Here is a 13,019-nt window from a genome sequence, read left to right on the forward strand (position 1 = left end):
TTGTATTTTGTGTCTGTTGTTAACCTTCCCTATGTTACCAATATTTTGTATTTCTTAATTTTTTATTTCTATATTTTTTTTCAATTCTGATCTCCCATATTGCAACCCTTGTTTTGTTGTGTAATATTGTTTCTTGTGATATCTGTATTTTGTTTGGTACAATTTTCCATTCCTTTTGTTTTTTACCCCTAAATGTGTTTGGTTTTTGGGTGACCTCCCTTGCACGCTTTACATCGCTCATCTGAAGTCGGCATCTGCTCACCTGTATGCGTTGAAGTTCCTCCTGGGACAGAGGCGGTAAAAGGAGAGAACATGACCTTATTGTGCATTTCTTGTATGAAGAGGGAAGAAGTTTATGCCGTCACCAATGTTAAGTGGTTTTACCAGCCTAACGATAAGGAACAAGAGCTACTTGTATGTATTTAGAATTAACTACTGTTCTTTCTCAATTTAGATTGCGTATTGCGTAATTGCATACTTGTAAGCAAGGTGTGGGAGAGTTTATGGAAAAAAAATGCAGCTACCTTCGTAGAAAGTGCTTTGTGTCTTTTTTATATAAGGAATAAGTGTTCTGAAGGTTAAAAATTGTTCATTTTGTTTATATATTTATGGAAATAAGATTTCTGAATAACTTATGCTAAGGGAAATTATAATCTGAATATCTGGTTGTTCAAAATGTAATAGTAACAGTATAGAGGTTTATGTTATTATTTAGACCTTCTGATTCTGTCACCAATAGGAAAGAGCAGAATTTAAACATGATACTTCCTGCTGATGGTCATTGGCTGATAGGTACTTCCTGCTGATGGTCATTGGCTGATAGGTACTTCCTGCTAATGTTTATTGGCTTGAAGGGACTTCCTGCTAATGCTTATTACGTTATTATTAAAGTGTGCCCATAAACTGGAAAATTTGCCCCTTTACGGGCGCACGTTAAATTAGCGCTTCACTTGTAATCTAGCCCTAAGTAACTACTTTTATTCTGACCTTACATCCCCAACCACACAGCTATTTTTTACCCTCATGACCAGTAGGCAGTACAGTCATGTATACTATTGATCTAGAGCAGTGATCTCACTGCTGCTATTATTGAGATACAGTTACTGCCTATATTTATATGAAGAGCTTTGACTTAACTGTATATGTACAATATACAGTTATAGCCCTTCATGAGAAATTGCCATGGAGTGGTCTGTATGTTTATTATGATTGGCTGTATTGCCTGCTGGTCATAAGGGAAAGAAAAACTGCATAGATGGGGGAGGTTGGATACACCTTACAAGGTCAGAATAAAATTAGTTATATAACTTTCAAATTGTGTTTTAAACTCTGAAACTATATTTAATCATGTGCAGTCATCATAGACTGCATTTTAATATGGTTAGGCTTACCAGAAGTCCCAGTTTGACTGGGATTGTCCCTGTTTGGAGGTGCTGTCCAGTGTCCCACCCGATTGTTCATTCTGTCCCAGACGGTGCCGGCATTACAAATACCAGCAATGCTAAAGCTGTTTTTTTACATTCTGATTGCAATTGGCTAGCATAGCTGACATGGGCGGTATTATCAGGAAATGCTATACTGTGTAGGTCCCTGAATGCCACCTCTAAACTCAAAATAAAGTACCACACAACCCTCCGATTGGAAGCCACACTCAGTTACACGCCCAAATAGCTTTATTCATCCAATCCAAAAACGCAATGCGGTGAGAGGAATTTAAGGTGTCATCTGACAAAATACTGACAGCAGCACTGACAGTGCAAGGCAGAACCGGGGCTATAAGGAACTGGTAATAATCGTGGAAGAAAAGACTGAACCAGGACATGAAGAGAGTCAGTAAAGGAAGCAAAGCGGGACAAGGAAAGAGTTAATAATAACTGTGGCACCAAGGCACACAGGGCAGAACAGGAGTGAATAAGACCAGGAATATCCAAGCTACCTCCCGTACACACTACCATGCCCCCCCCTCAGAGTGAGCATAATCGGTTCAGGAAATTGGTGAGTCAGAATCAGCAGTCATCACTGTGCCACAAGCAGTGAATATCACTTATTTGGGTCATAGTCTCATATAGTCTGACCCGTTGAAACTAGGAGGTAAATAATAAATGCAACCAACTGGGATCTTGGTGTAGTATTAGCCAGTACTGGTATTTATTTACGGGAACAACAATTACGACACTTAATTTCCTAAAACTAGACTCTGTCTTATTTTACTGGTACAGTCTCCAACTCCCATCAATAAATGGTGAAATCTTAATCTTTTCACTGTTTCGGTCAGTGCTTACCATGAATACTACGTGAATAGTTATTATTCACTACCGACTGCTTCTACTCTAACCTCTTATCACTAGACTAGCGCTGACCTCTCAACCACAACCATTAACCACTAATGATTTCTAGTTACTATAAGATTATCGATTAGGATGCAAGGAATGTAGTTGTTATCCCTCCCAAAGCTCTAGGGAGCCACATTAGACATCTTTTTCTGTCTCTTCTCTCTCTATTATAGAGAGACGCAGAGAGATTTAATAGAGATTTAAAAATTAGCCTTTGTTGTGCCCCAAAATGAAGCATTCAAGTGCAACAGATCAAATGACTATTCTTTTATATGGGTGAAAAATAAAAAGGAAGGGTGTAAAGGAGGAGCTCAGTTTTTTACATTTTGCTATGGGGCCTAGGTTTCCTTTAGTTATGCCCCAGACTGGTCAAGCAGCAGCCTTCCATCAATGAGCATTCTGCCCCTGCTCTTCAGCTATAGTGATGTCGCGAATTGTTCACCGGCGAATAGTTCCCGGCGAACATAGCTTGTTCGCGTTCGCAGCAGCGGGCGAACATATGCGACGTTCGATCCGCTCCCTATTCGTCATCATTGAGTAAACTTTGACCCTGTATCTCACAGTCTGCAGACACATTCCAGCCAATCAGCAGCAGACACTCCCTCCCAGACCCTCCCAGCTCCTGAACAGCAGCCATTTTAGATTCATTCGGAAGCTGCATTGTTAGTGAGAGGAGGGACAGTGTAGCTGCTGCTGATTTCATAGGGAAATTGATAGTTAGGCTAGTGTATTCAGTGTCCACTACAGTCCTGAAGGACTCATCTGATCTCTGCTGTAAGGACAGCACCCCAAAAAGCCCTTTTTAGGGCTACATCAGTCGTGTTTTTTTGTTTTTTTGCCTGTGTAATTTTGACTGTGAAACATCAGTCTGCTAGTGTAATCTAATTGCAGTTGCCTGCCTGCAGTGCCACTACTCATATCTGTTGTAACAGTACTGTAAATTTAAAAAAAAAACTTTTTTGACTGTGAAACATCAGTCTGCTAGTGTAATCTAATAGCAGTTGCCTGCCTGCCAGCGTGTGTGCCAGGCCCACTTGCCAACTAGTGCCACCACTCACATCTGTTGTAACAGTAGTGTAAATTTAAAAAAAAATAAAAAAATTGACTGTGAAACATTAGTCTGCTAGTGTAATCTAATTGCAGTTGCCAGCGTGTGTGCCAGGCCCACTTTCTAAGTGCCACCATTCATATCTGTTGTAACAGTAGTGTAAATTTTTTTTTAAAAAAAAACTTTTTTGACTGTGAAACATCAGTCTGCTAGTGTAATCTAATTGCAGTTGCCTGCCTGCCAGCGTGTGTGCCAGGCCCACTTGCCAACTAGTGCCACCACTCATATCTGTTGTAACAGTAGTGTAAATTTTTTTTTTTTAAAACTTTTTTGACTGTGAAACATCAGTCTTCTAGTGTAATCTAATTGTAGTTGCCTGCCTGCCAGCGTGTGTGCCAGGCCCTCTTGCCAACTAGTGCCACCACTCATATCTGTTGTAACAGTAGTGTAAATTCACAGTCAAAAAAGTTATTTTTTAAAAACATCAGTCTGCTAGTGTAATCTAATAGCAGTTGCCTGCCTGCCAGCGTGTGTGCCAGGCCCACTTGCCAACTAGTGCCACCACTCATATCTGTTGTAACAGTAGTGTAAATTCACAGTCAAAAAAGTTTTTTTAAAAAAACATCAGTCTCCTAGTGTAATCTAATAGCAGTTGCCTGCCTGCCTGCCAGCGTGTGTGCCAGGCCCACTTGCCAACTAGTGCCACCACTCATATCTGTTGTAACAGTAGTGTAAAAATTTAAAAAAAAAAAAAATTTGACTGTGAAACATCAGTCTGCAAGTGTAATCTAATTGCAGTTGCCTGCCTGCCAGCGTGTGTGCCAGGCCCACTTGCCAACTAGTGCCACCACTCATATCTGTTGTAACAGTAGTGTAAATTTTTTTTTTAAAAAAAACTTTTTTGACTGTGAAACATCAGTCTGCTAGTGTAATCTAATTGCCGTTGCCTGCCTGCCAGCGTGTGTGCCAGGCCCACTTGCCAACTAGTGCCACCACTTATATCTGTTGTAACAGTAGTGTAAATTTAAAAAAAAAAAAAAACTTTTTTGACTGTGAAACATCAGTCTGCTAGTGTAATCTAATTGCAGTTGCCTGCTTGCCAGCGTGTGTGCCAGGCTCACAGCATATACTGTGCCCACTTGCCCAGTGCCACCACTCATATCTTGTTTAATAGAAGTGTAAGTGTACATTTAAAAAAAAAAACTTTTTTAACTGTGAAACATTAGTCTGCTTTTTTGTGTCAGGCTCACAGCGTATACTGTTCCCACTTGCCCAGTGCCAGCACTCATATCTTGTTTAATAGTAGTGTAAGTGTACATTAAAAAAAAAATGACAGGCAGAGGCAGGCCACCCCGCAGGTGCCGTCGTGGTCGTGGTGCTGTGATTCCCTTTGACCCTACAATAATGCCCAGTGTTCAGAGGCCATGTCCCATGAAAGCGAAAAGTTCTGAGGACCTAGTTGACTGGCTAACACAGGGCACCCAATCTTCTACAGCTTCCGCTCGGAACCTTGACGCACCATCCACCTCCAGCTTAGCTTCGGGCACCTCTCAAGTGACCACTCGCCCTCCTGCCGCCACCACCAACACTAGCACCACAGCCGCTTCACTTGATCTGTCAGAGGAGTTATTGACACAGTTTGAAGAAATGAGTGATGTGCAACCATAATTGACAGAGGATGTAGATAACAGTGATATGTCTCAGTCAGGCAGCATTACAGACATGGACGTACGGTGTGATGATGATGTTGTACCCGCTGCTGCTTCCTTTGTTGATTTGTCAGATACAAGTGAAGCGGTTGATGATGATGGGTCCGTGGATGTCACGTGGGTGCCCGCTAGAAGAGAAGAAGAAGAGGGAGAAAGTTCAGATGGGGAGACAGAGAGGAGGAGGAGGAGACGAGTTGGAAGCAGGGGGAGGTCGTCGCAAGGACCTAGTGGCACAGTCAGACAGCATGCATCGGCACCCGGGGTCAGCCAGACAGCACGCCAATCAACGCATACTGTTGCCACCACCAGAATGCCGTCATCGCAGAGCTCAGCAGTGTGGCATTTTTTTTGTGTGTCTGCCTCTGACAACAGTGATGCCATTTGCAACCTGTGCCAAAAGAAACTGAGTTGTGGGAAGTCCAACACCCACCTAGGTACAACTGCTTTGCAAAGGCACATGATCTCACATCACAAACGCCGATGGGATGAACACATGAGTACAAGCAGCACACAAACTCAAAGCCGCCATCCTCCTCCTGGTCCAGCATCTTCAGCCACATCAACCACTGCTGTCCTCCTTGCCCCCTCTCAACCATCCGCCACTCTGTCTCTCTTCCGTAGCAGTTCCTGCTCATCTGCCCACAGTCAGGTGTCTGTCAAGGACATGTTTGAGCGTAAGAAGCCAATGTCACAAAGTCACCCCCTTGCCCAGCGTCTGACAGCTGGCTTGTCTGAACTCTTAGCCTGCCAGCTTTTACCATACAAGCTGGTAAAGTCTGAGGCGTTCAAAAAAATTGTAGCTATTGGGACACCACAGTGGAAGGTAACCGGACGAAATTTCTTTGCACAAAAGGCAATCCCCAACCTGTACTCGATTGTGCAAAAGGAAGTAATGGCATGTCTGGCACACAATGTTGGGGCAAGGGTCCATCTGACCTCTGATAGCTAGTCTGCAAAGCATGGTCAGGGCAGGTATATCACCTACACTGCGCATTGGGTAAACCTGCTGACGGCTGCCAAGCATGGAATGCATGGCTCTGCAGAGGAGTTGGTGACACCGCCACGACTTGCAGGCAGGCCTGCTGCCACCTCCTCTACTCCTCCTAGTCCATCCTCTTCTATAACCTCCTCAGCTGAGTCCTCTTCTGCTGCTGTGTCTTGCTCCACATCAATGGCACTCCCCCAGCTCCCCAGGTACTATTCCACATCCCGGATATGGCAGTGTCACGCCGTCTTGGGGTTGAATTGCCTGAAAGCAGAGAGTCACACCGGAACAGCACTCCTGTCGCACAGGTGGATCAGTGGCTGACTCCGCACCAACTGGAGATCGGCAAAGTGGTTTCTGACAATGGAAGTAATTTGTTGGCGGCATTGAAATTGGGCAAGTTGACACATATGCCGTGCATGGCACATGTGTGTAATCTGATCGTACAACGCTTTGTGCATAAGTACCCAGGCTTACAGGACGTCCTGAAGCAGGCCAGGAAGGTGTGTGGCCATTTCAGGCGTTCCTACACGGCCATGGAGAATTTTGCAGCTATCCAGCGCCAAAACAACATGCCAGTGATTTGCGACAGCCCGACACGTTGGAATTCAACACTCCTAATGTTCGACCGCCTGCTCCAACAAGAAAAAGCCGTTAACGAGTATTTGTATGACCGGGGTGCTAGGACAGCCTCTGCGGAGCTGGGGATTTTTTTGCCATGTTACTGGACGCTCATGCACAATGCCTGTAGGCTCATGCGTCCTTTTGAGGAGGTGACAAACCTAGTCAGTCGCACCAAAGGCACCATCAACGACATCATACCATTTGTTTTCTTCCTGGAGCGTGCCCTGCGAAGAGTGCTGGATCAGGCCGTAGATGAGCGTGAAGAGGAAGAGTTGTGGTCACCATCACCACCAGAAACAGCCTTATCAGCATTGCTTGCTGGACTAGCGGCAATGCTGGAAGAGGATTGTGAGGAAGAGGAGTCAGAGGAGGAATGTGGCTTTGAGGAGGAGGAGGAGGAGGAAGACCAACCACAACAGGCATCCCAGGGTGCTCGTTGTCACCTATCTGGTACCCGTGGTGTTGTACGTGGCTGGGGGGAAGAAGATACCTTCAGTGAGATCACTGAGGACGAGGAACGGGACATGAGTAGCTCGGCATCCAACCTTGTGCTAATGGCGTCTTTCATGCTGTCGTGCCTGTTGAGTGACCCTCGTATAAAAAAGCTGAAGGAGAAGGACCTGTACTGGGTGTCCACGCTACTAGACCCCCGGTATAAGCATAAAGTGCCTGAAATGTTACCAAATTCCCGCAAGTCGGAAAGGATGCAGCAGTTCCAAAATATATTAAAAAGTATGCTTTACACAGCGTATAAGGGTGATGTCACAGCACAACGGGAATCTAACAGGGGAAGAGGTGAAAGTAATCCTCCGACTCCCACGACCGCGCCGGCAAGGACAGGACGCTTTACAGACGTGTTGTTGATGGAGGACATGCAGAGCTTTTTAACTCCTATGCAACGCCACAGCCCTTCGGGGTCCACCCTCAGAGAACGACCGACAGGTAGCAGACTATCTCGCTTTAACTGCAGATCTTGACACTCTAAGGAGCGATGAACCCCTTGACTACTGGGTGTGCAGGCTTCACCTGTGGCCTGAGCTATCCCAATTTGCGATAGAACTTCTGGCCTGCCCCGCTTCAAGTGTCCTGTCAGAAAGGACCTTCAGTGCAGCAGGAGGTATTGTCACTGAGAAGAGAAGTCGCCTAGGTCAAAAAAGTCTAGATTACCTCACCTTTATTAAGATGAATGAGGGATGGATCCCGAAGGGACTGACATTGGGCGATACATTTGAGTAAAAAAGGCCTAATGAGATGATCTGCCTTGGGCTATAAATGGTCCACAAGCTGCTGTATGTTATGACTTGCGTGACTTATCCGCCACCAACTAGGGTTCAAGCCGCAATGTTTTAGGGCACTTTCTGCCAGGGAAACAAACATCAATTTTTCTGGCCGCTGCTACAGCAGCGGCTGCAACAATACCTAATTTTTTAGGCATGTGTACATGCCAAATTTTTCTGGCCCCTGGTTCTGCACTGTGGCTTCAAAAAACAAAACAAAAAAAAGGCACGTAACAGGGTTTAAAGTGATAGGAATAGTACTACTTAACACACCACTCCCCCAATATTTGAAGTAGGAGGACCGACCAAGCATCTTTTTCCATCTCCCGGTTCCTAAAATCCATGCCATATACACGTCCCCTGATAGGGGACGTAACAGGGATTAAACTGATAGGAATAGTACTACTTAACACACCACTCCTATCTGGTGGCACATTAGATTACACGCGCAGTGCCCCAATATTTGAGGACCGACCAGGCATCTTTTTCCATCTCCCGGTTCCTAAAATCCATGCCACATACACGTTCCCTGATAGGGGACGTAACAGGGATTAAACTGATAAGAATAGTACTACTTAACACACCACTCATATCTGGTGGCACAGTAGATTGCACACGCAGTGCCCCAAATTTGAAGTAGGAGGACTGACCAAGCATCTTTTTCCATCTCCCGGTTCCTAAAATCCATGCCATATACACGTCCCCTGATAGGGGACACCACAGTGGAAGGTACCCGGACGAAATTTCTTTGCGCAAAAGGCAATCCCCAACCTATACTCGATTGTGCAAAAGGAAGTAACCTTACCATGGGTCTCAGACCGCACGTCTTGTAATTCTCTGTCTGGGAAATTATCTATCTATCAAATCTATCTATTTAACTATCAAATCTATCTATCGTATCTATCAAATGTATCTATTGCATCTATTGATCTATCTATCTAATCTATGTATCTATCTATCAAATCTATCTATCTCGTGGCCGGACCGACCAAGCATCTTTTTCCATCTCCCGGTTCCTAAAATCCATGCCATATACACGTCCCCTGATAGGGGACGTAACAGGGATTAAACTGATAAGAATAGTACTTCTTAACACACCACTCATATCTGGTGGCACAGTAGATTGCATGCGCAGTGCCCCAAATTTGAAGTAGGAGGACTGACCAAGCATCTTTTTCCATCTCCCGGTTCCTAAAATCCATGCCATTTACACGTCCCATGATAGAGGACACCGCAGTGGAAGGTACCCAGCCAAAATTTCTTTGCACAAAAGGCAATCCCCAACCTGTACTCGATTGTGCAAAAGGAAGTAACCTTACCATGGGTCTCAGACCGCACGTCTTGTAATTCTCTGTCTGGGAAATTATGTATCTATCAAATCTATCTATTTATCTATCAAATCTATCTATCGTATCTATCAAATGTATCTATTGCATCTATTGATCTATCTATCTAATCTATGTATCTATCTATCTATCAAATCTATCTCGTGGCTGGACAGACCAAGCATCTTTTTCCATCTCCCGGTTCCTAAAATCCATGCCATATACACGTCCCCTGATAGGGGACGTAACAGGTATTAAACTGATAAGAATAGTACTACTTGACAGACCACTCATATCTGTTGGCACAGTAGATTGCACGTGGTGCTCTGACAAAATGCAGAAGGACATTTGGCAGACGGACATTTGGCCAACAGATAGAAAGCTAAAGAATGTTCTGATTTCGGCCGAGGGCAGATACGTTCCAGAGTGCTCTGTTCTAATCAGAGCCTCGGGCGCCGCAACTGCCTCAAGGAACCTTACCATGGGTCCCAGCCCGTACGTCTTGTAATTCTCTGTCTGGGAAATTATCTATCTATCTATCAAATCTATCTATTTATCTATCAAATCTATCTATCGTATCTATCAAATGTATCTATTGCATCTATTGATCTATCTATCTAATCTATGTATCTATCTATCTATCAAATCTATCTATCTCGTGGCAATGGGGAGTTTGCAGTTGTGCAAATGGACTGTTTGCGGTTGTTTGCGGTGCGTTAAACGGGGAGTTTGGTCTGTCACTGTGAAGCAGGTGTAACCCTTACACTACCCGATCGATACAACATCATACCTGATGTTTTAAAGCACGTTATTCCAAACAATTTAGGAATGTTAGGTGATTTATGCCCTTTATGGATGTAATTTTCCGTGGGAGTTTTGCCATGGATCCCCCTCCGGCATGCCACATTTCAGGTGTTAGTACCCTTGAAACAACGTTTCCATCACTATTGTGACCAGAAAGAGTCCCTGTGTGTTTTAAAATTTGCCTGCCTATTGAAGTCAATGGCGGATCGCCCAGTTCACCCGTTCGTGAATACTTGCGGAAGTATTAAGTTTGATACATCACTATTCAGCTTCTGACTGTTCATTCAGTTTTATTACTTAAATCTGATCATGGACACAGACCAGCAGTTTAATGCTTCCATATCACAGTACCTACCTCCATCCCTGTACAATTGCAGAGCCTGTATGTGTCTCCTTCTGTGCACCATGCTGTTACATTGGTCATACTAATGATAATTAACATTGTGAACACAGATACCATCATGTATATTGTTCAATATAATATAACTCCTCTATATATGTAGAAATACAATTTGATTAGCCATATCCTCACCATCTCCGAGTAGTTTCTTCTTTAAAGGGACATTAAACACTAAATACATGCTAGATAGAATGATGCATTCAAAGAAAAGATTAGTCCATGAGTAACATTTAGATGTATTTTTTAAAGTTTCATTAGTTGTTTAAAAAGTGACAAAATAAGTGTAAAGTTTTAGTGTCTATAAAACACTGGGAGCTGCCATGTTGTAACTTGTGTTACCTTCTCTGCTGTGGCCAATTAGAGACAGTTATAAATAGGTCACTAGAGTGTGCAGCCAATGGTTGTGCTGGATTTAACAGTGTTCTGCACTTCCATTTCTAACAGGAACTGAGATGCTCACAATTTCAGAATGGAATTACAGGCAAAGAGGACAAAATAAATAATGAAAGTATATTGCTGAGCTGTTTTATATATACAATTTATCATTTTATATTACCATCTCAAAGTGTTTAATGTTCCTTTAAGTTCTGACTTTTCCAACCCTAACTACTTTCATGCAACTGAATGATCTAATTCCTATTATTGATACATTCTATTCCAGTCAGAGTCTATTTTCAAAAAAGATTAAATGATGCATTTGTGAGCTTTTTGAAAAATTTGTTTTGGTCGGCAATGACCATGCACCTTGACACGCTCCTGACCACACACCCACTGGCACAGCGCCAGGTGGTCCCAGTTTCACCTCTAAAAATGATGGTAAGCCTAAATATGGTGAGATTTACTATCACTTTAATAGGTACTTCATGATCATGTTCATACTAAAAAGTACTTACTGCTATTCCCATTGTCTGTTAGGTACTTCCTGTTAATGCTCATTGGTTACTTTCTCCTAATACCTATTTTCTGTTAGGTACTTCCTGTTAATACTTGTTGGTTACTTTCTGCTAATGCCCATTGTCTGTTAGGTAAATCCTGTTGATCCTCATTGGTTACTTTCTGTTATTACCCATTATCTGTTAGGTACTTCCTGTTAATGCTCATTGGTTACTTTCTGCTAATACCTGTTAGGTACTTCCTGCTAATGCTCATTAGTTACTTTCTGCTAATACCCATTGTCTGTTAGGTACTTCCTGAAAATGCTCATTAGTTACTTTCTGCTAATACCCATTGTCTGTTGGGTACTTCCTGCTAATGATCATTGGTTACTTTCTGTTAATACCCATTGTCTGTTAGGTACTTCCTGTTGATCCTCATTGGTTACTTTCTGCTAATACCCATTATCTGTTAGGTACTTCCTGCTAATGCTCATTAGTTACTTTCTGCTAATACCCATTGTCTGTTAGGTACTTCCTGTTGATCCTCATTGGTTACTTTCTGCTAATACCCATTATCTGTTAGGTACTTCCTGCTAATGCTCATTAGTTACTTTCTGCTAATACCCATTGTCTGTTAGGTACTTCCAGTTAATGATTATTTGTTACTTTCTGCTAATACCCATAATCTGTTAGGTACTTCCTGCTAATGCTCATTAGTTACTTTCTGCTCTTACCCATTGTCTGTTAGGTACTTCCTGCTAATGATCATTGGTTACTTTCTGCTCTTGCCTTTTATCTGTTAAGTACTTCCTGTTAATGATTATTAGTTACTTCTTGCTAATACCCATTATCTGTTATGTACTTTCTGCTAATGCTCATTTGTTACTTTCTGCTCTTACCCATTATCTGTTAGGTACTTCCTGGTAATGCTCATTTGTTACTTTCTGCTCTTACCCATTATGTGTTAGGTACTTCCTGTTAATGCTCATTTGTTACTTTCTGCTCTTACCCATTATCTGTTAGGTACTTCCTGTTAATGTGCATTGGTTACTTTCTGCTAATACCCATTGTCTGTTAGGTACTTCCTGTTAATGCTCATTTGTTACTTTCTGTTAATACCCATTGTCTGTTAGGTACTTCCTGTTGATGCTAATTGGTTACTTTCTGTTAATATCCATTATCTGTTAGGTACTTCCTGTTAATGCTCATTGGTTACTTTCTACTAATAATCATTATCTGTTAGGTACTTCCTGCTAATGATTATTTGTATCTTTCTGCTAATACCCATTAACTGTTAGGTACTTCCTGTTGATGCTAATTGGTTACTTTTTGTTAATATCCATTGTCTGTTAGGTACTTCCTGCTAATGATTATTTGTATCTTTCTGCTAATACCCATTAACTGTTAGGTACTTCCTGTTGATGCTAATTGGTTACTTTTTGTTAATATCCATTGTCTGTTAGGTACTTCCTTCCACTGCTTATGAATTACTTTCTGCTAATACCCATTGTCTGTTAGGTACTTCCTGTTAATGCTCATTGGTTACTTTCTACTAATACTCATTATTTGTTAGGTACTTCCTGCTAATGATTATTTGTTACTTTCTGCTAATACCCATTATCTGTTAGGTACTTCCTGT

The 13,019-nt window shown here is 42.5% G+C and overlaps 1 protein-coding gene across 1 annotated transcript in view; it reads left to right on the plus strand.

Moving 5' to 3' along the window:
• The window catches only part of SCN3B (sodium voltage-gated channel beta subunit 3), a 115,312-nt gene that overhangs the window by 51,775 nt on the left and 50,518 nt on the right, over window positions 1–13,019 (plus strand). The window contains exon 2 of the mRNA XM_053691524.1: window positions 248–414. Coding sequence (XP_053547499.1) covers window positions 248–414 — 167 coding nt within the window. The remainder of the gene's footprint in view (window positions 1–247; window positions 415–13,019) is intronic.

This window comes from Bombina bombina, chromosome 8 (assembly GCF_027579735.1).
Source record: "Bombina bombina isolate aBomBom1 chromosome 8, aBomBom1.pri, whole genome shotgun sequence".
NCBI classification, from domain to species: domain Eukaryota; kingdom Metazoa; phylum Chordata; class Amphibia; order Anura; family Bombinatoridae; genus Bombina; species Bombina bombina.